Source organism: Lygodium microphyllum, chromosome 18, assembly GCF_053477565.2.
Source record: "Lygodium microphyllum isolate KBCC chromosome 18, Lygodium_microphyllum_v1.1.10, whole genome shotgun sequence".
In the NCBI taxonomy this organism is placed as follows: domain Eukaryota; kingdom Viridiplantae; phylum Streptophyta; class Polypodiopsida; order Schizaeales; family Lygodiaceae; genus Lygodium; species Lygodium microphyllum.
The window spans coordinates 131,051,353-131,078,664 of record NC_141152.1 but is presented as its reverse complement, the minus strand read 5'-3'; the positions used below and the strand labels follow the sequence as shown (position 1 = coordinate 131,078,664).

The window sequence follows — 27,312 nt, the reverse complement described above, 5'->3', positions numbered from 1 at the left end:
TTACAAGCCTTGTGAATGAAGTTGCCATGGAAGATTTGCCACATGTGGTTTTTCATATAACCATGAATAGCGGTGACCTATACAAGGTTCATATTAAAGTGGAGCTTTCATGTATATGCACTGATTTTCAAAAAAGAAAGTGATGGGAGGCCTTATCTAGCATGGGATAATTGAACTTTTTATTCACGAGGGTTTTGGGTGTGCATAAAAAAGAAGACATGCTCATGCACCAACCTAAGCTTTGAGGCGGGGATGTATCAACCATACCTCACCATACTTCGTCCACCTAAAAAATTCCCTCCCACATTTTGAGGTAATCTCGAAAGGGTCTCCAAATCCAAAAATTAAGGACCAGTTCATGCTCCGTATCAAAACGTTTGGCATTCTCTCGTCGATGTATACGTGGATATGGCTGCTGCAGCTGCTGGCGATGCAATTCTTGACGCCATCCGGCCATGCCCTTCTGCATCGGCCTCTCATCACCCTTCTTCATCTTGTAAGAGACAGACTACACAAACAGAAAACGTGTGGTTCTTGCTTCCTGTATAGAACTTTACAAATTTGGTGTGCTTTTTCCTTTGTTTTGTGCAGTGACGGATGATCAGCTCTCCATGTAAACAAACAACCAAAAAAAGAAACCCTTCCTCCACCTGATGTGGATTTTCTTTGAGTTTCATTAATGGATCATCAGGGCCTGATTTCCATTCCTGCAGGCTTCACTTTCTTTACAACAAGAATCTAGAGAGAGCCCTGCGCATCTTGGATTATAGAGGGGTGCGGCGTATTGTGGCAGAGCCAAGCAAGAGAATGGCTTTTCAGGTACATGAATTCTTCTATCATTGGCTTCATTCCCACTCACAAATTCCTCTAAACTAGCGTGCGACGATGCTTCCCCAAGAGGTAACAGCAACAATTTTAACCAGGTTTCTTTAGTTTGTTTTGTTGGTTTGACAACTTAAACGGGAAATTTTCAGCAGTTTTTCACCTAAGGCAAGTGAAAATTTGAACAGGAATTTTGAAAATTTTGGATGTGGAAAATGCATTAAAGATGGTTTAATAAGCTTTGTTAAACGCGTTGAAAGAGGAAGACAGAGAATAGTTCTAAATTTCTTCATCATTAGATGTTTTGATTAGTGTGTGGAAAGATGGATCAATGATGGTGATGACTTGAGAGAGGGTCATTTAGGCTATTTTCATAGGGATGTGAATTTTCTTTAACTTTCTGGTTTGGCACAATTAAGTTGTGCACATGTGAAGTGCACGTTAAATTTGAGCATGGTGATATAGCCAAACCCTATCTTGAGCATTGGGGGACATTGACAAAAGTTGTGATGGACATGTGCTAGTGAGTGCCTGGTGACAAGTCTTGGCTCTAGGGATTACATCTGTCATTGGAAATGGCTTTGGGGTGTCATGGGTGTTAGAAAAAAGGAAACATTTATTGCCAAGGACTAAGATTAATGAAAGTTTGAATGGTTAGTTATGCATGGGCAGGTTTGCCACTTGGTACATAGGGAAAGATTATGACAAGTTAGGTTGGGGCAGCCTGTAGGATGTCTGTTGGGTTGGTGGAACCTGAGGAGGAGGCTGTTTTGCTGCACACAACTGCTGTCCCTAGGGTTTCAGCAGCAAAGGAACACCTACCAGCAGCAAGTGACAGAAATTTGGTGCCTCTCAATAGTAGGTGACAATATTTGGAGCCCTTTTGATAGCAGGCGACAGCACTTTCTCCCCTATGGACAGCAGCAACCTGATTTTCTCTCTATGGCATCAGATTGAAGATTTCTCTCCCTCCTTCTTCTTCTCTTTCATCTCAGCAAATTTGAAGAGATTCAGTACTGTTTTGCTGAATTCAAGTCTAATTACTGCTGTAATTGGGGTTATCAGCAATCTCAAGATGCGTGCCATTGAATCTTAGCCATGCAAGAGGTTCTGCAATTCTAGTAATTATAGTAGATGCGTCAAGGGTTGCCAATCTACAACTAAAGTGACTTGTATGCAAGTGGAGAAGGCCTAATTTGTGCATGAATGCGTGTGTAATCAAGGGGCAATTTGGGAATTTGTGTTGTTGGTCATTTGTGACAGCCCAAAGTTCTAGAATTTGAAGGGAGATTGCCTTAATCAATAGAGGAAGTGGGGATTTGAGAGCACATCTTTTGAACCCAAGGCAAGGCTTGGCACTTCTTAGGGATTGGAGTCAATTCTTAGCTGTACTACAAGGTTCATGGAATAAAACTTAAAGTAATATTGCAAGGAGCGTGAGTTTTGGAGCCAATACGGGTGTTGGCTATCTACTACTAAGTGGTAAAGTGTTGGTTTTAATTTATGTGAATTCATTCCTTGCTGTAATTACTGGTTATTCAGGTTATCTAGCACCATATCCAAGAAGGAAGGCTGGCTTCACTAGTTTTGTTCCATTGGTGGACAGGTTGTTGCTATATTGCATGTTGACTCCTTTGACTGACTTGGATGTAGTTAGTTCCTTATCAAAGATCCATTATCATGGTGGCTTCCTTGATAGAGAGGGATATATACAACTCTTTCAATGTTATGGTGCATATTTGGTCCTTGGACAACTATTTGCTATTGTGGTTGCCTTCTACTTTTGGGATTTTTGACCATAACTTGCTTCTCGGATCTCCTCTAGTGTATGCATTGGCCCGGGGAGGGGATGTTGTCGTCCTATAGTAGTGGAGTAACATTTCTTATGTGTTTTCACAACAAAGAGAGACTATGAGAAAGTGGTACTTGCAATCACCTCCTTCTCCAACTAAGTGTTGTCACCTATAGACTGAGTTGGCATGTTTTAGTAATCCATTAGCTGCCTTGCAAGAATGCCAACTTGTTGTTGTTCTAGTCGCCATCGAGTGCTCCACCAACACTCCTTGGAAACTCTGTTTACCGTGGACTTTGCATTGCCTGCTTGTTGACGATGCCCTTGGCAATTGTCGCTACGGTGGAGCATCAGGTGATGCCACATAGCTTGTTCATGCCATCTTGGTTTTGCTATCTACATATTAGCAATATATCTTGCCACCTAGGATTAACTTTGTCGTGGTGCGGCCTTTGCTAGAACCATCGCAATAGCCAAGTTTGTACTTGTGCTAGTTCGATCTCACACAAAAATATTGCTAGCTCTAGTGCTAGTTGCCATTTTTCCCCACTATAGCTTTGTCCACTACCCATTCTGCTTGGCCCTCTTGCACCACCGCCTGTTTGCTTGAGCTATGTATAGTTTGCCCAACACCAATAAAACTATTGCTTTGCTTTGTTCCATCTAGTGCCACCTCAATTCTAGTAGTTGCCTCAGCCCTTGTCTTGATTGCAATTGCCCTTATTTTGTTACCATCTGGAAAATGTTAATGTCCATTGACATGTCAAAGTGTGGGATCACCGTTGAAATATTTTCAGGCATTGGCTTTGTAATTTGGAAAACAATCCAGCAAATCCTTATGACCGAAGTGTCAGAGATCATAGCCTGTTTTCAGGCAGGCAGCAGCTGCACAGTCCAGCTGCACAGTCGGACTGTGCAGTCGGACTGCCACGTGGCAGTCCGACTGCCTGCAGCTGATTTTTATCAGGCTGCGCCCTATTTTGGCGCCCCATCCTAGGCAGATTTTCGCCTATTTATTGCTGACGTTTTCAGCAGTCTGGCATTCATTCTCTGTCGCAGATTACAGACCGGTGCCGTGCAGATCTCTGTCTCTGTTCGCAGATTTCTGACAGCAGACAGTGCAGACTGCAGCAGACTTCGAGGTGGACAGCAGGTCGCATCGTCGAGGTGGAGACACGCAGTCCAGCGCACTGCGCCCGTGTATATCTTTGTATTCAGCATTCTTTATACAGCAGATCTTCAGTGTACACTGTCTCTTTCTCTCCCTTCTCTCTCTGCGTTCTCTCTCTCTCAGTCCTACGCTTCCGCACCGCTGCACTCTGACATGGTATCAGAGCAGTGTTTGAGGGCTGACTGAGCGCAGAATCAACCTGAAGAGGAGTTTCCATCGCGACACAAATTTGCGTTTTTTGCGTTTAAGGGCAGACAGGAGGGCTGCGCCTTGGAACAAGGCTGAAACGAGTGTGGGCGCACAGGAAAGGAGTACAGGTGGTGGATTTGCTGCTGTTTACTGCTGTTTGTCGCGGAGAAAGTTTGAGTTTTCAACCTAAAAGTGCAGGTTTTGCTTTTTCATCGCCTCCGGCGGGTGAAGAAGCTTCGGGACGCGGAAGAGCCTTAGCAGGCTGAGTTTACTCAGTCAGAGGGGGCTGCTTTTGCGTTTGAGAAGGCATTGCAGGTGAAGATGTCTACAGAGATGGACTTGGAGTTCCAGGCGATTATGGACCGGAAGGTGCCCGTCCTACCGGCTCTTCCTACAGATCAGAAGCTCGACGGCGACAACTACCGCATTTGGCGCGTTATGATGTTGGCCATTCTGGAGTCCTATGATTTGGCGGAGTTGGTACAGGAAGATATTGACCGGCCCTCGGTAAGAGATGAGTCCAAACTCTCTTCCGATGCTCGTGCGGAGTTGGCCAGGGCCCAGTCTCATTGGGACAAACTGAATGCCAGGATTCGATCCTTTCTCTTTCTATCATGCACTACAGCTGTGATCGCTCACATCGAGCACTTGACGGTGGCTCGTGAGATATGGCTGGAGCTTGATCAAATGTACAATCGGATGACCCTGATGAAGAGGGTTTCTTTGGAGGTACAGATGCGGACCTTGTCCGTCAATAAGTCTTCTTCGCTAAGGGAACACATTAACAAGCTAAGGCAACTACAGATGCAGGTTCAGAATGCGGGGAAGCCGATCTCCTCCGAAGACATGGCGATTACACTCTTGTCCCAGTTGCCGCCACGATTCGGTACATTTTACTCTGCCCTTATTGCTTCAGGGCGAGAATCTACTCTTCGGTGGGAGGAGTTGGTTCCTATGGTCTTGGACCAAGAGGAACAGTTAAAGGGACAGAATGCTTCCAAGACGGAGGCGTTGACAGGTCAAGCCTCTCAGAAGAAGGGGAAGGACCAAAAGAAGAAGAAGGGGGATAACAAGTCCAAGAAGGACAAGGAGAAGGACAAGGACAAAGACTCCACATGCCATATTTGTGGAAAGACTGGCCATTGGAAGAAGGATTGCCCTGACAAAGACTCGAAGGACACCAAGAAGAAGGAAACCAAGGATTCTGGAGCGGTGGCTGCACCCTCATCAGCTGCATTTCTACATCTAGTTGTCATTGAGGACGCTTCACCGAATGCTTCTGATGCTGCGATGGCGGCTTCCCAATCTCGAGAGTGGATTATTGATAGTGGTGCCTCACGGCACATGACTCCTTCATCGGATGGTATTGCCCAGCTGCGACCTTCGCGTGGGCAGGTTCTCATTGGAGACAGCTCTTCAGTTTCTATTGCAGGTCGGGGTAAGATGCAGCTTATTCCGGATGGACGAGGTGGCACCCATACCTCAGAGGTTTTGCATGTACCAGGATTGGGGTACCATCTCCTTTCAGTCCATAAGATTTGCTCCCTTGGTCTTCTGGTGGAGTTTGACAGTTCTACAGTGCGAGTCCTTGATCGTGAATCGAGGAAGGTTCTATCATCTGGATATGAGGAGAACGGCATTTACAAACTGAAGTCTTCCACTGCCCTCTCTACTCTTCTTCTTACCTCACAGTCACAGTCTGAATTATGGCATGCTAGGTTTGGTCACCTAAACTATGACTATCTTCGGAAGGCGTCACGGGGACAGCTTGTTCGAGGGTTGCCGGATATAGTGGTGAGCCAGCAGCCATGTGTCTCTTGCATACGGGGGAAGCAGCATAGAGATGCCATTCCCCATACCGCTTTGCGGCGGTCTACTTCACCGATGGAGTTAGTATCTACGGATCTATGTGGCCCTATGAGGAATGAGTCCCTGCGTGGGAGCTCGTACTTCATGCTGATCGTGGATGACTATAGCAGGATGACATGGGCCTACTTTTTGGCACTAAAATCAGAAGCTTTCTCGCACTTCAAGGATTGGCTTCTCTTTGAGGAGAACCGATCAGGCCGGAAGTTGAAGACCTTGCGATCCGACAAGGGAGGTGAATTTGTCTCTAATGAATTTGCTCGGTTTTGTGCAGATAGAGGAATTCACCAGGAGTTTGCCAATACGAATACTCCACAAGAAAATGGTATTCTCGAACGGAAGAACCGCAGTGTGATCGAGATGGCGCGCACCATGATGGAGCACCGACAGACCCCTCAGGTTCTGTGGGCCGAGGCTGTGGCTACTGCAGTCCACATCCTTAACCGATCTCCTACTTCGGCCGTGGAAGGGATGACTCCATTTGAGGCGTATTTTGGATCGAAGCCAGATGTTTCTTACTTTCGGGTCTTTGGGTGTGATGCCTATGTTCACATTCCCAAAGCTCACCGTGACAAATTCGAAGCGGCTTCCCGCAAACAGGTATTTGTTGGCTACAGCTCCCAGTCCCAAGGCTACCGACTCTATGATCCCGTCAAGCGGGATGTATATACTAGCCGTAATGTGCGGTTTGTGGAGGTTCCGGCTTTTTCAACGGGTGAGGAGCATCCCGTTCTTGGAGATCCAGGGGAGAGTTTGGCTCCTTCTACAGTTCCACTGGAGCCTGTGCCGTTTGATTATGATTCTGTTTCTGACACAGAGTCTACTGTTCCACCGGATCCTTCTGAGGAGTTACCACTGGTGGACATTCCAGAGTCTTCTACTGATGGAGAACGACGAGGGGAGGTTCGGCCTCCTCCTCGCTGGGCCCGTGACACACTCCGTGATTCAGGGATCGAGGGGGTTCCTGAGGAGTGGGGACCGCAGGATGGTCCGCGGCGGTCACGGAAGCACCAGGCGCATTCTTCGGAGCTTGTGTGCTCCAATTATTGTTTGATGTCCCGAGTTATGCAGGATCGAGAGCCCACCTCCGTGAAGGAGGCTTTACAGTCCGCCCCATGGAAGAAAGCTATGGAAGCTGAGTTGGAGGCTATTGAGAGGAATGGCACTTGGTCACTTGTGCCACGCCCCCCGAAGAAGAAGGTGATTGGAGTCAAGTGGGTCTTCAAGACCAAATATCTCAGTGATGGTACTTTGGATAAGCACAAGGCTCGCCTTGTTGCTAAGGGTTTTGCCCAGCGCCCCGGTATTGACTGTCATGACACCTTTGCCCCTACAGCTCGTATGGCAACCATTAGCGCTGTTCTTGCTTTGGCTGGCCATAGGAGATGGCCTGTTTATCAGCTGGATGTGAAGTCGGCCTTCCTGAATGGTGATTTGAAGGAGGAGATCTACGTTGAGCAGCCTCCTGGCTTTGGTTCTTCAGATGGGAAAGTCTACAGGTTGAAGAAGGCCCTGTATGGTCTCAAGCAGGCCCCGCGAGCTTGGAACGAGAAGATTGATTCGTTCCTCCAGACTCAGTTGGGATATCGGCGGTCCAAGGCCGATCCGCAGCTGTATGTTCACACTTCCGAGGATGGTTGTGTGCTGTTTGTATTATATGTTGATGATTTGATTGTCACAGGTGATGATGCACAGCAGGTCCAGGAGACAAAGTCAGCTTTACATCGGACGTTCGAGATGACGGATTTGGGGCTACTCCATTTCTTTTTAGGACATGAGATTTTTCAGTCTCAGAGGGGGATCTTTCTCTCCCAACAGAGATATGTACAGGAGCTCTTGGTGTCTTTTGAGATGGAAGATTGTCGGGCCCTCTCTACTCCTATGGATCCGAACTGGAAGGCCACTTTCCACTCAGCTTCTCCTTTGGCGGATGCTTCCCGCTATCGACAGTTGATAGGGTCTTTGATTTGGCTTCTCAACACCAGGGTTGATCTATGTTTTGCTGTTGGGCTCTTGGCAGGGTTCATGAGTGAACCTAAGACGGTGCATTGGCAGGCTGCTCAGAGGATACTTCGGTATCTAAGGGGGACGTCTGATTTGGGGATTCATTACCCCGCAGGGACAGATGGGTCAGATCTTGTACTTGCAGGTTGGAGCGACTCGGATTGGGCCGGTGACGTGGACCACAGGCGGTCTACAAGAGGTTACTGCTTTACTTTGGGTGCAGGTGTTATTTCTTGGAGTAGCAAGAAGCAGCCCACGGTAGCCCTTTCGTCTACTGAGGCGGAGTATCGGGCCGCTTCTTCCACCACATGCGAGGTTGTGTGGCTTCGGAGACTGTTGGAGGAGCTTGGGTGCCCCCAGACTCGTCCTACATTGCTGCGATGTGACAATGAGAGTTGCATTGCCTTGGCGAGGAATCCTGTTTTTCATGCCCGGACGAAGCACATTGAGATCCAGTACCACTTCATCCGAGAAAAGCTTTTGGATGAGACCATCACTGTGGAGTATTGCAAGACGGAGGATAATCTTGCGGATTTGTTTACGAAGGCGCTTCCTCAGGCTCTACTTCGGCAACATTCCAGATCCCTCAGGCTTCTGCCCTGTCCAGGCTCTGAGAGGGGGTGTCAGAGATCATAGCCTGTTTTCAGGCAGGCAGCAGCAGGCAGCAGCTGCACAGTCCAGCTGCACAGTCGGACTGTGCAGTCGGACTGCCACGTGGCAGTCCGACTGCCTGCAGCTGATTTTTATCAGGCTGCGCCCTATTTTGGCGCCCCATCCTAGGCAGATTTTCGCCTATTTATTGCTGACGTTTTCAGCAGTCTGGCATTCATTCTCTGTCGCAGATTACAGACCGGTGCCGTGCAGATCTCTGTCTCTGTTCGCAGATTTCTGACAGCAGACAGTGCAGACTGCAGCAGACTTCGAGGTGGACAGCAGGTCGCATCGTCGAGGTGGAGACACGCAGTCCAGCGCACTGCGCCCGTGTATATCTTTGTATTCAGCATTCTTTATACAGCAGATCTTCAGTGTACACTGTCTCTTTCTCTCCCTTCTCTCTCTGCGTTCTCTCTCTCTCAGTCCTACGCTTCCGCACCGCTGCACTCTGACACGAAGGCATATAGAAGGTGTCAAGAAATTACTGTTGTGAAAGCAAACGAGAGAGACAATAGGGTTTGTTGGGGGGGGGGGGGGAACACAAAATGTGCACGACAAACACTAAAAGAGAAGAGAAACTTAAAAAACATAGAAGAAGAAGATGATGAAGCATTGAATCATGCTAAGTGAAGCAAGCTGATATAACAAAGTGAAGTAGGAATTCTTTTTGAAGCCGAAGAGGAAGTAGAAGCCCCCTCTGAGAGTGAAGGAAGAAGATCCCCCTTTGAGAGAGAGAGGGAATCCAAACACTGATGGATCACGGACTTCGAAGCATTGGATGACGAAGGAAGGGCTGTTGGCGGTATCAAAGAAGGTATTTGGGCTTGGAAGGAATAGTCTACGAGGTGCCTAGATATCCTCCTCTTCCTTGACCACTAGAGAGCAGACCGAGCTTCTCCAACTTCTTCAGCAATTCAATGGTCCAAGGCACCATTGATAGACTTCAGAATGGTTGAGCACAGAACCATGACAGACCGGTAGTAGAGCACCTCTCGTATGTCAGAGACGTGTTGTCCCCACTCCTAGCCAACTTGTTCAGCAAGGATCTTTGTGAAGGCTTTCTTACCAGTTGGTTTGCTAATACTATATTGCCAATCTCGAAAGCAGGAGATCCCATGGTTCCCACCAACAATAGAACAATCATGGTTGGCCATGTGCTAGCCAAGCTTTATAGAGATGTACTAGAGCATGAGCTCAACAAATGGATAAAGATGCATCAACATCGGAGATGTGGACAGGCAAGGTTTAGGAGAGGGTATTCCACACTTGATCATATCCTAACACTTCGAGCTATCATTGAGGAGGATAGAGCACAAGGAGACAACTCTATTGCTGTTTCATGAACTTTTGCAAAGTATTTGATATAGTGCCACTAACCAAGTTCATGCAAAGACTATAGTTGGGGGTCTCTGTTAAGATTTGATGGGGTGTCTTGGCATTGTATGATTCAGTCACATCACTGGATATGTGTAAGCTCTAGGAGGAATGTTGGAGGAGATCATCAACACTATTGCAGTAAAGTAGGGTTTTCCCCTTTGACCCACTCTCCGTGGGCTATATGTTGATGAGATATCCAACTATATTGATAGATTGGGAAGTGATGGTATTTGTAATTGGGTCCAAGCACCACTACCATGGGGTAGAGGGTGTCAAAGCAATGAAAACAGATACCAAGATACTCAACCAAGAAAATTCCCAAATGTGTATTGCTAGATGAATCCAATACAATAGTCAACAAAGACGGAAATGATAGTGACAAAATACTCAAGAACAATCGATGGAGGGACAACAAAATCTCATAGACTCAAGACAACCAGTGATACATAGACAATGGTAGTACTACTACTAGAAGTCATAACTCAGGATATATAAAAGAGATAACTCTGCTATTGTTGTAGCACTCAGGATGCTAGTCAAAGGATTGGTCGAAGGGACACATAGAAAATATAATAGTTGACCTTTGATCCCTCAATCCTTTCTCGAACCTTCTGCTTGGGAAGGTCTCTCCCTTATATAGCTTGCTATCTGTTGTGATTCCCTCCGTCCGCATGTCGTGCCAATGGTCTTTATTGCTCCTGCAGCTGTTGGCTCATAAATGCGCCATTGGTGACTCTTGCTGTAAATGCCGCTACTACCACCGCCTTTAATACTAGCACGCATGGTGGATTCGGACCCATATAATTATTGGTTGATGTTGCCTTCATCCTCTGTGTCAGGTGCATTGTCTTGCTTGATTTGGTCTTGGTGCAGAGGTGGGGCGATGAGGGTCAGAGGAGGGATGGGAGGCAATAAGGGGTGAGGTGGGTTGGGGTTGGGGGGAGGCTAGAGGCAAGGTGCTGTTGGGCTAGGAGGTTGGGGTTGCAATGGGGGGTGTGGGTTGTATTTGGGTTCCATTTGGGTCCAAAGTGTAGGTTGTGAGACGTTGTGGAAGATGAGCTAGCCTCAAGCTTTTCCAAGTAGATGGCTTTGAGCCAGATTTGTTGCTGGAGTTGGTCATGCTAAAATGTGATCGTGGCGAGGTGGACCTACAATCCTTCAAGCTCAAGTTTATGCACAGATTCGGTGTGTAGGAGGGCATAGATGTGGTGTTATCACTCGAAGGAGAGAGCTTCAGATTTGGTTAGGTGGGCTTGGAGTTGGTTAATATTAGCCAACTTCATGATGTCTGGGGTGGGAGTGGAGGGGTCTTCAAAGAGTGGATCATTGTGATTAGTATCTTCGCCTCCCTAACCCTTGCTTGGATCATTAGGATTTGGGGATCCTTCTCCTTGATATGGACGGGTTTTCTTCTTGACTCTAGCTTTGGGCTAGAGGCAAGTGCTATGGTGGCGCTTTGGTGGAGGGTGGTAGGATGAGGAATACTTGCCTTCTTCATGTCCCAGGCTGCTAAAGGTGGTCGGATTTTACCTTCCAGTCTCGGTTCAAGTCTAGCATGGCTTGCTGCTTGAATCTGCTCCTTGGTCTTGGCGTTTCATTGCTCCAATGCTTGGCAATGCTCGACCATCATCAACCACTTGAGATTCATAGAGCTAGTGTTAGTGGAGAAGTCAAAGAAGTTCGGAGCTAGTGGTTTTGGTAAAGCATCCTTCTCGCTCTTGGGGATGGCGAGCTCCTCCATGGCAATTTGTTTCCCAGGTGGGCATGGGGGCTTTGTTGTTGTTTCTTGGTCCTTGGGCAGCCAATCTGTGATGATTTGGGGCCGGCTGGCGTGCTCTTGCCTTGTTGCTTGGGAATGGGCGGGGTTGCTGTGGACTGAGGTTGGGCGAAAGGGACGGACTCAGCCTTCGAGTCTGGCTTATCCAGCTTGTCGGGTAGAGACGGGAGCTTCATCTATCATGGTGGCCAGGAGCGCTTTTTCCAATCGGTTGATCCACTCTTGCCCATAGTTGCGTTGGAGTTCCTCAATGATCTCCACATAGAGTGGGGTTGCGCCATTTGGGTCATCTGCTCCAGTTGCACGCACTTGGAGAAAGAAGCTTTCCCTCTTTAGTTGGCTGGGCTTTGCTCTGGGCATCATCTGCAAAGGCCAGTTGGGCTTGCTGGTATGCCTTAGTGTTCGTGGAGGGCGGTATTCTTTTGCTAGAGTTGCTCGAAGAGGGCGGTGCTAGCCTGCTTGAGACAGTTCACTTGGGCGGTGAGTTCTTGTTGTTGGTGCTATTACTGGGTTAAGAATCCATTAACGAAGTCCAGTGATGACCGGTGAGCCATTTCTCAGTTGAACTTTGGTGGAAGCAGAAGCAAGTGCTAGGATAGATTGGTGGGGAGGGGTGTGGCAATAGAGGAGGTGTTGTTCGGGCTTATGAGGATCGTCGGAGTGGGGTCAGGTGGTTGTGAAGGAGTGATAAGGGAATCCGGGTCGATGGGGAATAGGCACTAGAAGCCTTCAGAATGATAATGATGCAGCCGGAATCCATTGACGGGCTTTGGCAACAGTTAACCTTGTAAATTAGTGAGATAGAAAGAGAGAGTTTTGGAATCATGAAAGACCTAGAAAGGACCACTCCATTCGAATTTGAGCTTGCCTAAACCATCCGAGTCTTAAAGACGAGGACAAGTTGGCCCTTTTGGAAAAGCGGTTTCTTGGAAAGTCTGTCCACTTAATACTTTTGCTGGGCTTGGACTTTGGATAAAATGTAGGCATTGCGGATCCGGTCTACTTCTAGCTGTGTGATGGCTTCCATTTGGAAAGGAAGGGATTCCTTTGGAATGAGCCAATCTTGTACCGTGATCCGTAAACTGGGTACTGCGTATTCTAGAAGTATAATGGCTTCGGGATCGAATTCTAATTTGTAAGGGGTTATTCCAATAGCAGCCTTGAAGGAGGTGCGAAAGACCCATAGTGTTGCGGGAAGTTTAATATCCTAATATTTTCTCTTTTGATCTAGCAACTTGGTTCAAATTTTACACATCATCTTGTTAGTTGATTGTGTTAAGTCGTCAGCTTGCAGATAATAAGGGGAGGACTCTTTATGTACAATGAGGGAAGTGAGTTCTTTGATAGCCTTATTGACAAAATGTATACCTTTGTCGCCTACCAATTCAATAGGGGTATCATATCTTATGAAGATATCTTTGAATAGGCATTTAGCAACTGATTTGGTGGTGGTGTCTCGTGGGATCGGACCAATAAAGAGTCCAGACCCCATTTTTGGAAGGGCTCCTAACCTAGCTTTTGGATGGAGTCGCATTGCTGGATCCACTTGCATGCATTGCCATGCATGGTCGGCCACCACAAGCCAGCTTGTTTGATTTTGCGGATTGCCACCTTTGCAGCAAAGTGGTTGTCGGAAATCCCTTGATGAGCTTCCTCCAAAACTGTAGGGTGCTCCATTGGGAGGACTACTCTTTGTAGTACTTCGGAGAGGGTGTGATAATACAATTGGCTCATTATGGCCTTAAAACGCCGGCTCTGGAGAGCTAGTCGTTTGTGTTGATTCTTTTGGAGATGGGGCGAGGACACTCTAGTCTCTAGGAAGGTCATCATTTTTTCATACCATATCCGCAGGGAGCTACATGGCTTAGACTCTGGTACATCCATTGCGGTTGCAAATAAATGGGCATCTGGGAACTCATCTTCGACACCAGTTGGGTTATTCAAGGTTCTTTAGAATCAAGCATGATAGAAAGCCCACAATCACGCGCTGGGCTACAGGGTGATGTGTCACCTTGTATTCAAATTCCTGTAACATCAGAATCCATTGGGCTAGTTGCCCAGTGACATTGTTGCTTAACCAAATAAACTAAAGTTGAATGATCCACATGAAAAACAAAAGCGTGCTTGAGCAAATAGTGTCGAAACTTCTTGATGGAATAGATCGATCTGCCCATTTCATCAAGGGGGCTTTGTAGATCATCTTGTGGGCTATGCGTTGATGCCCTTTGATCCATGATCTGAGCTCCCTAGGCATTTAAATTGTCATTAAATGCAGTTGTTGCCCCTAGTGTCCTAGCACTAAGTGACATTGGGGGTAGGGTTCATTTTAGGGTTTCCTATGAAAGTTAAGACGTTAGGGTTTCATATTTTATTATTTAAAGACACTTCGTATCTCATTTTGCACAAATGTGGCATTATTGAATGTGATCGCCTAGAGTGTTGTATTCTTTTTCACTCGTTAATTCATTACTTCTCATTCGTGATTGAGTATTGTTTTGCATCGATTAATTATTTATTCTCATTCATTTTCATTAAATTAATCTGACAATAACTCCGCGCTTGGGCCAACAGGTGGGATCACAATTGGGCCTTTGGAAAGTAATAGGCTGAGGCGACGAAATGCTAAGTTTGCCTCTTGATTCCATTGAAAGATAGGTTTTGTCACATGTGTCAATTTGTTCAAGGCAACAGTCAAGTATGTTAAAAGTCGCAGGTGGCGACCATGCCATTGGATTTGCCCTAAGAATTTGAGTAGTGCGGATGGTGAATTCGGCATTGTGGCTTGTATGATTGCTGCCACTGAAACCAACATTCCTTCTTGGAGAGGGTAGTAATTCCCTTATTAAGCACTTAATTATAGCACTCAGCAAATAAACATAAATTGAAATGCACAATTTACCTTAATAATCTTGGATAATAGACACCCGATTGGCCCCAAAACTGGCGTCCTTTTTGGTATTTCTTTAACTTTAATTGCTAATGGATTGAGTACAAGTTGAGATTCCACAATCTTCTTTGTTGATCCAAAAGCTCCTTGTTGTATATACAATCAACAAGCAATTTGGGCCAATTGCCCCTTTATTTTCACCCAAGAATTGCACAAATGGAACCACCAATTGGCCAAATGTTGCCCAATGCACAATGGATGGCGTGGCATCTGAAATCCCTGTCAATTCCATGAATTTTAGGTGCTGATTGCAGCGTATTATGCCTTCTCCTATTGGCATGGGTCCCAAGGTGGCTGCTAAACCCTAATTTCTGCAAAAATTTAGGGTTTAAGCAGAGATATCTTTGCTGTCCACCAAAATTTGGTTGAGATTTGTTCAAAATGACTAAGAAATGTTGAGATCTCGTGAGAATGGGTTGGAGAAGGTGAGAGAAAGCCAAGATGAGAGAAATCTGATTTTCTTCATGAGAAAATCCAAAATTCTGCCTACTACTTGCTGAGCTTGCATTTAATGCAGTCACCTATTGCCAAACACCTCCAAAATGCTGTCACTTGATTAGCAATGCTGTTGCCAGTCCCTAGAAGGTGAGTCCTTGTTGTCCCTTGCTTGCTGAGCAAATTGCTGTTCTTTGATCAGAAAATGGACCGGCAACTCTCTCTCTCTCTCTCTCTCTCTCTCTCTCCCCCCCCCCCTAAAAGCTGTAAACTAACTTAATGACTGAGATCCAACCCCCAAAAATGTTTTCTTAGTTTTCATGAACATTTTTGCCAAGTGCAGCCTTCTAAACCCATTTTTTAGCATTATCCAGCCATTTAATTAATTTTCAGAATTAAATAATCTTGAAAATTAATTTCCAGTTTGACCGTCCCCAAATTAAACGTGCCCATCCATAATTAAATTAGCTAGGCCATTTGCAACCTAGAGTGGTCTCCAACCTCTATCAAAACTGACACCAACGGACCCCCAAAGCTTAGCTGGCATAACTTATCACAACTTTTATCTTTGACATCCACTGTATCCTCGGGGTCCTTGGCTTGTTACTATGAAATAATTGCCATGTGCATTACATGTGCTAAAACAACCTTGCACATTTGATTAATAATTTAATTAAATGTTATTAACAAGATTAACGCAGCTCAAAATATCACGTCCTCGTGTCTGTCACCTTGGTGGGATCAATGACAATTTCATCTTGAGAAATAATGTGGCCTAGTAAAATTCCTCATTTAAAAGCAAATACACATTTTAAAGGATTTAAACTTAAGCTTATCTCTTGGCAGGGTATTAGATAGAGCTGGAGGTGCATCAGATGTAGCATTGTTTTCCCAAATACACTAAAGTCATCAAGAAATGTTAGCCTGCTCTTTATCATTCTCAGTCTGTCATCTCCTGGTTGTGAGCTCCTGTCAGAGTCTGACAGGAGACAGAGGAGCTCTATCAGTCATTTTAGTGGCTGTCCTGGTTAGCCAGCAGCCTGTGGGTGTCATACAGCCCAAAATTGGCTGTTTTTCTGCAGTCAGCCCATTTTCTGGGCAGGTCGGCCAGATCTGGCCAAAGTCGGCCAGATCTGGCTGGTTGGCCAAATCTGGCCAGGTCGGCCAGATTTGGCAGGTCGGCCAGTTTTCTGGCCTGGGGGCTATATATAGCAGCCCCCCCAGTCATTCCAGCATTGTTCTCTGCAGGTTCAGCACTGCCTCCATCATCTCCGTCTCCGGCATTGGTGCTGCCATTGCTTCCAGTCTGTCCCGGTCCCCTCACTGACGCTCCAGGCTGCGTGCAGGGACTGCTCTGTCCATTTCAGTGTATTCAGCATTCATCTCAGTCAGTGCAGACTTTCTTCCTTCATTCTCTGCTTTCTCTCTCCTCTCCTCTGTGTTCGTGTTCTTCTTCCGTTGCGCACTCTCACATGGTATCATCGCCTGATTGAGAGCACGGAGGACATACCCTCAGGAGTGAGATACCCTACTGCTGCTGCCAACTGATCATCAACTGCCAGGCGACTTCTACAGGAGGCCTTTCAGCCTGCGTTTTGCTGCTCACGCTGTCTGCAGAGGTTGCCACGTCAACCATCAACGCAGAAATCCTGCGTTTACCACCAGGCTGTCCCTCTTTCTGCTGGGCGACCTCCCTACAGGCTGCGTTTTGCTGTCCTGCTGGTCGCTTTCACTCCAGGCGGCACATTCCTGCTGGCGACTTCTTTCCTGGTGCTGGTGGTCTCTTTCCTGGTGATCGACATCAGTTATCTTTGCGTTTTGCAGGTCCAGGTGTTTGTAGGCACTCTCTGCCTGCGTCTTGGTGGTTGGTGACCACATTGCTGGTCCTATTTCGACAGCGGCACAACTTTCTTTGGTATTTTGCAGATTGGAAGATGTCTTACCAGTTTTCAGGCTTTGAAGACTCAGAGGATGAACTTCTTTCTCATCATTCCTCTGAGCGGAGGTGGGATTTTCGTGAGGTTCGACATCGGGAAGAACCTCCTCGCACTAGTCCTTCTTCAGTCCATGCATCTCAGAGGGTTCCATCTACCGCGAAGGTTTCTTCCGTGAAGACTGCTTCAGATGTGCGGATGCCTTCTTTGATTCCCTCTATTCAGGTGCCAATTCTCCCTTCCTTTCTGAAGGAAGATAAGTTGGATGGTTCCAACTACTCCCTATGGTCATGCAAGGTGGCCTGCATCCTCGATACCTTTGACCTTTGGGAGCTTGTTTCTTCACCCATTGACCGTCCCTCCGTGGATTCATCCGATGGCACCTCTATGGACCGTGCAGCCTTATGGGATAGGCTCAACTCTCGAGCCCGTTCCTTTCTTTTTATGAGTCTCCATGATTCTGTTCTTGTACATGTTCACAGGTTACAGACCGCGGCGGACGTGTGGACGAAGCTTGCGTCTTTGTATCAGCACAAGACATTTGCCCACAAGATTTCCCTGGAGAAGAAGTTGCGGATGCTCAGTCTTGATGGTTCTCCTTCCATGAAGGAGCACATCACGAAGATGGAGGATATGGGAGGCGAACTAGCCTCTCTTGGTCGTCTGATATCGTCTGAGGATATGGCGATGATTCTGTTGACTTAGCTGCCATCACCCCGTTATGATGTCTTCTACACCAGCCTCATCACTTCGAGGACCCGTGAGACACTCCTATGGGAGGAGCTTTCCCCGCTTGTCTTGGAGCATGACGAGCGACTCAAAGAGGTGGGAGCCAGTGGCTCCACCAAGGCATTTACGGCCGGCACAGGTGGCGGCAAGAAGAAGAAACAAAAGAAGGAGAAGGCCAAGGACAAGAAGGAGGAGGACAAGAAGGATGCGAAGGAGAAGAAGCCCAAGTGTCCCCATTGTGGAAAGGGCACTCATCCCGAGGAGAAGTGTTGGCAGAAGTATCCCCATTTGAAGCCTAAGGAGAAGGACTCGAAGGCGGCCCCAGCCACAACAGAATCTGCGTTTGTACATGTCTTTGTTGAGGAGGACACTGCCCTAGCTTCTACCACACAGGAGAAGCCTTGGCTTGTCGACAGTGGAGCATCTTCACATATGACCTTTCGTCAGGATTGGCTTCAGGATCTTCGTTCCAGAGGGGGTACAGTCACCATTGGTGACGATTCTACAGTTCCTGTTCGAGGCGTGGGGACTTTCCCTATGTTTTCTGACAGGCGGTCTTCCTCCGCCAAAGTTCTCTATGTCCCTGATTTGGGTTTTAACCTATTATCTGTGCATGGCCTTACTCAGTTAGGTACCCGAGTCATTTTTACACAGGATGCAGTCACAGTGGAGGATGCTTCTACAGGTGATGCTCTTTGGACAGGTACACAGGAGGGTGGGCTTTATACGCTCACAGCCTTGGCTGCGCGGACTTCCCATGAGCTTGGGCTGCTTTGGCATGCTCGGTATGGTCATTTGAACCTCGATTCTCTTCGTCGGGCTTCTAGGAGGAAGATGGTGGAGGGACTTCCTGATTTCCCTCCTCTTCACACTTTGTGCCCTAGCTGCTTGAGGGGTAAGCAGCACCGGCAGCCTCACCCGCAGGTTGCTTCTAGGAGGGCTACCTCTCCGCTTGAGTTGGTTCACACCGACCTTTGCGGACCTATGGGCACGGCCTCCCTTGGGAAGGCCAAGTATTTGATGCTGATTGTGGACGACTTTAGTCGTTATGTGTGGCCTTATTTCTTGGAGTACAAGAGCGAGGCGTACTCCCGTTTCTGTGAGTGGCAGGTGTTTGTGGAGACCCAAACAACTTCCAAGGTTCGTGGCGTTCGAGCTGATCACAGTGGCGAGTTCACTTCTCACCTTTTCTCTCAGTTTTGCAGGGATCATGGTATTCGGGTGGAGTATTCCCATCCGAACACACCATCAGAGAATGGTGTGGTGGAGCGTGCGAATCGGACCATGATTGAGATGGCCCGATCTATGCTGGAGCATAGGAGTCTTCCTCATTTCCTTTGGGGTGAGGCGGTGGCTACAGCGGTGCATATTCGCAACCGCTCTCCGACTTCGGCGTTACAGGACATGACTCCGTATGAGGCTTTCTTTGGGAAGAAGCCTTCCGTGTCCCATTTTCGCATCTTTGGGTGCAATGCTTTTGTCCATGTGGACAAGAAGAAGAGGAAGACGAAGTTCGACTCTAAGTCGAGAAAGCTTATCTTCGTTGGTTATAGTATGACCACGAAGGGATATCGGCTCTACGACCGGACGACGCGGAAGGTTGAGGTGAGCAGGGATGTGATCTTTGATGAGGCTTCGGCCTCTGAGGATCCGATTGATGGTTCCATTACAGATGTTTCTTCGTCATCGACGGACCCTCCCCCACCTTCTCTCCCTTCACTTCCTTCCAGGATGCCCCTTAGCACCCCCCCTATTCCTTCTCCTTCGGCTTCCCTTTCCCCTTTGGTGGATGTGCCTCCGTCTTCTACAAGCTCTACTACCGCCACTTCGGGATCTTCACGGGATACACAGCCTTCTTCAGATGCAGAGGATCTACCTTCACTCGGTGAGGGGGAGTCCCTCTCCGATTTGGGTGCTTTGCAGGTTCCGGAGACCCCCCGGTCTCCCTCACAGCAGCAGGAGTCCCTCAGGATTCCTTTATGGTATCGCCGGCTCATGCAGGATTCAGGTGTTACTCACTTTCCTGCTTCTTCTACAGGTCCACGTCGATCAGCACGTTTACAGGCCCAGCGGGACAGTTCACTATGTGTGAACTATGCTCTTATGTCACAGATTCTTCAGGATTCCGAGCCTTCCACTCTGGAGGAGGCTCTTGCACAGGATATTTGGAGACAGGCTATGCAGGCCGAGCTCGATTCCATCGAGCGAAACCATACGTGGGAGCTTGTTCCGCGTCCCGCAAAACGGAAGGTGATTGGTGTGAAATGGGTCTTTAAGACCAAGTATCTTGCAGATGGCTCCTTGGACAAGCATAAGGCTAGGCTTGTTGCCAAGGGTTTTGCACAGCGTGCAGGCTTGGACTACTTCGAGACTTTTGCTCCTACAGCCAGGATGTCCACCATACGAGTTCTTTTGGCTCTTGCTGCTCACCACCGTTGGCCTGTCTATCAGATGGACGCCAAGTCTGCTTTTCTGAATGGCGTTCTTGAGGAGGAGATTTATGTTTCACAGCCTCCTGGTTTTCTTGTGCAGGGGAAGGAGGATCATGTCTACAGGGTGCGGAAGGCTCTTTATGGCTTGAAGCAGGCTCCTCGTGCTTGGTACCAGCGGATTAACCGCTTCTTTCTACAGAGTGGCTTTGCGCGCTCCGCTTATGATCCCAACCTCTACTTACGGGTTGTGGATTCTCTTTCAGTGTTCCTTATCTTGTATGTGGATGATCTTATCATTACAGGGAGCGATACTCAGCAGGTGGAGCATACACGGTCCATTCTTCAGCAGGAGTTTGACATGACGGATCTAGGGATCCTTCACTTCTTTCTAGGCCTGGAGATCTATCAAATGGCACATGGCATTTTTATCTCGCAGCACAGGTACATCTCCGAGCTTCTTTTGGAGTTTGATATGGCTGAGTGTCGGCCTATCTCATGCCCCATGGACCCCGAGTCCAAGCTTTTGACAGCTAGAATTCCCCTTACTGATCCCACCCGTTACAGGTGCCTTGTCAGCTCTCTTATCTGGCTGCTTCACACTCGGCCGGATATCTCCTTTGTGGTGGCTTTATTGTCTTCTTTTATGCAGCCTCCTACCCAGGATCACTGGCAGGCAGCCTTGCGGGTTCTTCGCTATTTACAGGGGACTCCATCCTTCGGGATCATGTATGGAGATGGGATTACCCTTTCTGGATGGAGTGATTCTGATTGGGCAGGTGATGTGGATTCGAGACGATCCACTACAGGTTATGCTTTCACCCTTGGATCCGGTGCTGTCTCTTGGAGCAGCAAGAAGCAGCCTACTGTGGCACTTTCTTCTACAGAGGCCGAGTATCGGGCCCTATGTTCGACCACTATGGAGGCAGTTTGGCTCCGTCGCTTACTCGCGGAGATTGGCTTTTCCCAGACCGGACCTACGGAGCTGCGCGTGGATAACCAGAGTGCTCTTGCTCTGGCCAAGAACCCGGTGTTTCATGCTCGCACGAAGCACATTGAGGTTCAGTATCACTATGTTCGAGAGCGGATCGTGGATTCGGAGCTGGTGGTGGTCTATTGTCCTACGGCGGCCAATGCAGATGATCTCTTTACGAAGCCTTTGCCTCAGGCTTCTTTGCTTCATCACATGCGGTTCTTGGGTCTTCAGACTCTCCCAGGAGTTGAGAGGGGGTGTTAGCCTGCTCTTTATCATTCTCAGTCTGTCATCTCCTGGTTGTGAGCTCCTGTCAGAGTCTGACAGGAGACAGAGGAGCTCTGTCAGTCATTTTAGTGGCTGTCCTGGTTAGCCAGCAGCCTGTGGGTGTCATACAGCCCAAACTGGGCTGTTTTTCTGCAGTCGGCCCATTTTCTGGGCAGGTCGGCCAGATCTGGCCAAAGTCGGCCAGATCTGGCTGGTCGGCCAAATCTGGCCAGGTCGGCCAGATTTGGCAGGTCGGCCAGTTTTCTGGCCTGGGGGCTATATATAGCAGCCCCCCCAGTCATTCCAGCATTGTTCTCTGCAGGTTCAGCACTGCCTCCGTCATCTCCGTCTCCGGCATTGGTGCTGCCATTGCTTCCAGTCTGTCCTGGTCCCCTCACTGACGCTCCGGGCTGCGTGCAGGGACTGCTCTGTCCATTTCAGTGTATTCAGCATTCATCTCAGTCAGTGCAGACTTTCTTCCTTCATTCTCTGCTTTCTCTCTCCTCTCCTCTGTGTTCGTGTTCTTCTTCCGTTGCGCACTCTCACATGGGCCGATACTCAGCCTCTGTAGAAGAAAGTGCCACAGTAGGCTGCTTCTTGTTGCTCCAAGAGACAGCACCGGATCCAAGGGTGAAAGCATAACCTGTAGTGGATCGTCTCGAATCCACATCACCTGCCCAATCAGAATCACTCCATCCAGAAAGGGTAATCCCATCTCCATACATGATCCCGAAGGATCGAGTCCCCTGTAAATAGCGAAGAACCCGCAAGGCTTCCTGCCAGTGATCCTGGGTAGGAGTCTGCATAAAAGAAGACAATAAAGCCACCACAAAGGAGATATCCGGCCGAGTGTGAAGCAGCCAGATAAGAGAGCTGACAAGGCACCTGTAACGGGTGGGATCAGTAAGGGGAATTCCAGCTGTCAAAAGCTTGGACTCGGGGTCCATGAGGCATGAGATAGGCCGACACTGAGCCATATCAAACTCCGAAAGAAGCTCGGAGATGTACCTGTGCTGCGAGATAAAAATGCCCTGTGCCATCTGATAGATCTCCAGGCCTAGAAAGAAGTGAAGGATCCCTAGATCCGTCATGTCAAACTCCTGCTGAAGAATGGACCGTGTATGCTCCACCTGCTGAGTGTCGCTCCCTGTAATGATAAGATCATCCACATACAAGATAAGGAACACTGAAAGAGAATCCACAACCCGTAAGTAGAGGTTGGGATCATAAGCGGAGCGCGCAAAGCCACTCTGTAGAAAGAAGCGGTTAATCCGCTGGTACCAAGCACGAGGAGCCTGCTTCAAGCCATAAAGAGCCTTTCGCAGCCTGTAGACATAATCTTCCTTCCCCTGCACAAGAAAACCAGGAGGCTGTGAAACATAAATCTCTTCCTCAAGAACGCCATTTAGAAAAGCAGACTTGACGTCCATCTGATAGACAAGCCAACGGTGGTGAGCAGCAAGAGCCAAAAGAACTCGTATGGTGGACATCCTGGCTGTAGGAGCAAAAGTCTCGAAGTAGTCCAAGCCTGCACGCTGTGCAAAACCCTTGGCAACAAGCCTAGCCTTATGCTTGTCCAAGGAGCCATCTGCAAGATACTTGGTCTTAAAGACCCATTTCACACCAATCACCTTCCGTTTTGCGGGACGCGGAACAAGCTCCCACGTATGGTTTCGCTCGATGGAATCGAGCTCGGCCTGCATAGCCTGTCTCCAAATATCCTGTGCAAGAGCCTCCTCCAGAGTGGAAGGCTCGGAATCCTGAAGAATCTGTGACATAAGAGCATAGTTCACACATAGTGAACTGTCCCGCTGGGCCTGTAAACGTGCTGATCGACGTGGACCTGTAGAAGAAGCATGAAAGTGAGTAACACCTGAATCCTGCATGAGCCGGCGATACCATAAAGGAATCCTGAGAGACTCTTGCTGCTGTGAGGGAGACCGGGGGGTCTCCGGAACCTGCAAAGCACCCAAATCGGAGAGGGACTCCCCCTCACCGAGTGAAGATAGATCATCCGCATCTGAAGAAGGCTGTGTATCCCGTGAAGATCCCGAAGTGGCAGTAGTAGAGCTCGTAGAAGACGGAGGCACATCCACCAAAGGGGAAAGGGAAGCCGAAGGAGGAGGAATAGGGGGGGTGCTAAGGGGCATCCTGGAAGGAAGTGAAGGGAGAGAAGGTGGGGGGGGGGGTCCGTCGATGACGAAGAAACATCTGTAATGGAACCATCAATCGGATCCTCAGAGGCCGAAGCCTCATCAAAGATCACATCCCTGCTCACCTCAACCTTCCGCGTCGTCGGGTCGTAGAGCTGATATCCCTTCGTGGTCGTACTATAACCAACGAAGATAAGCTTTCTCGACTTAGAGTCGAACTTCGTCTTCCTCTTCTTCTTGTCCACATGGACAAAAGCATCGCACCCAAAGATGCGAAAATGGGACACGGAAGGCTTCTTCCCAAAGAAAGCCTCATACGGAGTCATGTCCTGTAACGCCGAAGTCGGAGAGCGGTTGCGAATATGCACCGCTGTAGCCACCGCCTCACCCCAAAGGAAATGAGGAAGACTCCTATGCTCCAGCATAGATCGGGCCATCTCAATCATGGTCCGATTCGCACGCTCCACCACACCATTCTCTGATGGTGTGTTCGGATGGGAATACTCCACCCCAATACCATGATCCCTGCAAAATTGAGAGAAAAGGTGAGAAGTGAACTCGCCACTGTGATCAGCTCGAACGCCACGAACCTTGGAAGTTGTTTGGGTCTCCACAAACACCTGCCACTCACAGAAACGGGAGTACACCTCGCTCTTGTACTCCAAGAAATAAGGCCACACATAACGACTAAAGTCGTCCACAATCAGCATCAAATACTTGGCCTTCCCAAGGGAGGCCGTGCCCATAGGTCCGCAAAGGTTGGTGTGAACCAACTCAAGCGGAGAGGTAGCCCTCCTAGAAGCAACCTGCGGGTGAGGCTGCCGGTGCTGCTTGCCCCTCAAGCAGCTAGGGCACAAAGTGTGAAGAGGAGGGAAATCAGGAAGTCCCTCCACCATCTTCCTCCTAGAAGCCCGACGAAGAGAATCGAGGTTCAAATGACCATACCGAGCATGCCAAAGCAGCCCAAGCTCATGGGAAGTCCGCGCAGCCAAGGCTGTGAGCGTATAAAGCCCACCCTCCTGTGTACCTGTCCAAAGAGCATCACCTGTAGAAGCATCCTCCACTGTGACTGCATCCTGTGTAAAAATGACTCGGGTACCTAACTGAGTAAGGCCATGCACAGATAATAGGTTAAAACCCAAATCAGGGACATAGAGAACTTTGGCGGAGGAAGACCGCCTGTCAGAAAACATAGGGAAAGTCCCCACGCCTCGAACTGGAATTGTAGAATTGTCACCAATGGTGACTGTACCCCCTCTGGAACGAAGATCCTGAAGCCAATCTTGACGGAAGGTCATATGTGAAGATGCTCCACTGTCGACAAGCCAAGGCTTCTCCTGTGTGGTAGAAGCTAGGGCAGTGTCCTCCTCAATAAAGACATGCACAAACGCAGATTCTGTTGTGGCTGGGGCCGCCTTCGAGTCCTTCTCCTTAGGCTTCAAATGGGGATACTTCTGCCAACACTTCTCCTCGGGATGAGTGCCCTTTCCACAATGGGGACACTTGGGCTTCTTCTCCTTCGCATCCTTCTTGTCCTCCTCCTTCTTGTCCTTGGCCTTCTCCTTCTTTTGTTTCTTCTTCTTGCCGCCACCTGTGCCGGCCGTAAATGCCTTGGTGGAGCCACTGGCTCCCACCTCTTTGAGTCGCTCGTCATGCTCCAAGACAAGCGGGGAAAGCTCCTCCCATAGGAGTGTCTCACGGGTCCTCGAAGTGATGAGGCTGGTGTAGAAGACATCATAACGGGGTGATGGCAGCTGAGTCAACAGAATCATCGCCATATCCTCAGACGATATCAGACGACCAAGAGAGGCTAGTTCGCCTCGCATATCCTCCATCTTCGTGATGTGCTCCTTCATGGAAGGAGAACCATCAAGACTGAGCATCTGCAACTTCTTCTCCAGGGAAATCTTGTGGGCAAATGCCTTGTGCTGATACAAAGACGCAAGCTTCGTCCACACGTCCGCCGCGGTCTGTAACCTGTGAACATGTACAAGAACAGAATCATGGAGACTCATAAAAAGAAAGGAACGGGCTCGAGAGTTGAGCCTATCCCATAAGGCTGCACGGTCCATAGAGGTGCCATCGGACGAATCCACGGGGGGACGGTCGATGGGTGAAGAAACAAGCTCCCAAAGGTCAAAGGTATCGAGGATGCAGGCCACCTTGCATGACCATAGGGAGTAGTTGGAACCATCCAACTTATCTTCCTTCAGAAAGGAAGGGAGAATTGGCACCTGAATAGAGGGAATCAAAGAAGGCATCCGCACATCTGAAGCAGTCTTCACGGAAGAAACCTTCGCGGTAGATGGAACCCTCTGAGATGCATGGACTGAAGAAGGACGAGTGCGAGGAGGTTCTTCCCGATGTCGAACCTCACGATAATCCCACCTCCGCTCAGAGGAATGATGAGAAAGAAGTTCATCCTCTGAGTCTTCAAAGCCTGAAAACTGGTAAGACATCTTCCAATCTGCAAAATACCAAAGAAAGTTGTGCCGCTGTCGAAATAGGACCAGCAATGTGGTCACCAACCACCAAGACGCAGGCAGAGAGTGCCTACAAACACCTGGATCTGCAAAATGCAAAGATAACTGATGTCGATCACTAGGAAAGAGACCACCAGCACCAGGAAAGAAGTCGCCATCAGGAATGTGCCGCCTGGAGTGAAAGCGACCAGCAGGACAGCAAAACGCAGCCTGTAGGGAGGTCGCCCAGCAGAAAGAGGGACAGCCTGGTGGTAAACGCAGGATTTCTGCGTTGATGGTTGACGTGGCAGCCTCTGCAGACAGCGTGAGCAGCAAAACGCAGGCTGAAAGGCCTCCTGTAGAAGTCGCCTGGCAGTTGATGATCAGTTGGCAGCAGCAGTAGGGTATCTCACTCCTGAGGGTATGTCCTCCGTGCTCTCAATCAGGCGATGATACCATGTGAGAGTGCGCAACGGAAGAAGAACACGAACACAGAGGAGAGGAGAGAGAAAGCAGAGAATGAAGGAAGAAAGTCTGCACTGACTGAGATGAATGCTGAATACACTGAAATGGACAGAGCAGTCCCTGCACGCAGCCCGGAGCGTCAGTGAGGGGACCAGGACAGACTGGAAGCAATGGCAGCACCAATGCCGGAGACGGAGACGACGGAGGCAGTGCTGAACCTGCAGAGAACAATGCTGGAATGACTGGGGGGGCTGCTATATATAGCTCCCAGGCCAGAAAACTGGCCGACCTGCCAAATCTGGCTGGCCAGATTTGGCCGACCAGCCAGATCTGGCCAACTTTGGCCAGATGTGGCCGACCTGCCCAGAAAATGGGCCGACTGCAGAAAAACAGCCCAGTTTGGGCTGTATGACACCCACAGGCTGCTGGCTAACCAGGACAGCCACTAAAATGACTGAGAGAGCATTGTTCTCTGCAGGTTCAGCACTGCCTCCGTCATCTCCGTCTCCGGCATTGGTGCTGCCATTGCTTCCAGTCTGTCCTGGTCCCCTCACTGACGCTCCGGGCTGCGTGCAGGGACTGCTCTGTCCATTTCAGTGTATTCAGCATTCATCTCAGTCGGTGCAGACTTTCTTCCTTCATTCTCTGCTTTCTCTCTCCTCTCCTCTGTGTTCGTGTTCTTCTTCCGTTGCGCACTCTCACAGAAAGACACTCAAAATCAGTCAGATAATGCCCAAAGGTCTCTTGCATGTCTCTTTGAAAAGAGACTAGAGCATTCTTGAGGCCAAACCACATCATCATATAGACATACACACCCCATGCGGTGATGGAAACTGTTTTAGGTTGATCTTCTAGGGCAAGTTAAA

At 48.6% G+C, this 27,312-nt stretch overlaps 1 protein-coding gene across 2 annotated transcripts in view; it reads left to right on the top strand.

Annotated features, from left to right (window-relative positions):
• The first annotated feature begins 219 nt into the window (after positions 1 to 219).
• The window catches only part of SSN2 (zinc finger SWIM domain protein), a 40,318-nt gene continuing 13,225 nt past the window's right edge, over positions 220 to 27,312 (top strand). Inside the window, exons 1-3 of one of the 2 annotated variants that reach the window (XM_087699238.1) lie at positions 220 to 496; positions 592 to 613; positions 714 to 819. In XM_087699238.1, the coding sequence (XP_087555364.1) occupies positions 409 to 496; positions 592 to 613; positions 714 to 819 (216 nt within the window). In that variant the 5' untranslated portion in view covers positions 220 to 408. The remainder of the gene's footprint in view (positions 497 to 591; positions 614 to 713; positions 820 to 27,312) is intronic. The other variant, XM_087699237.1, reaches the window with a different exon arrangement.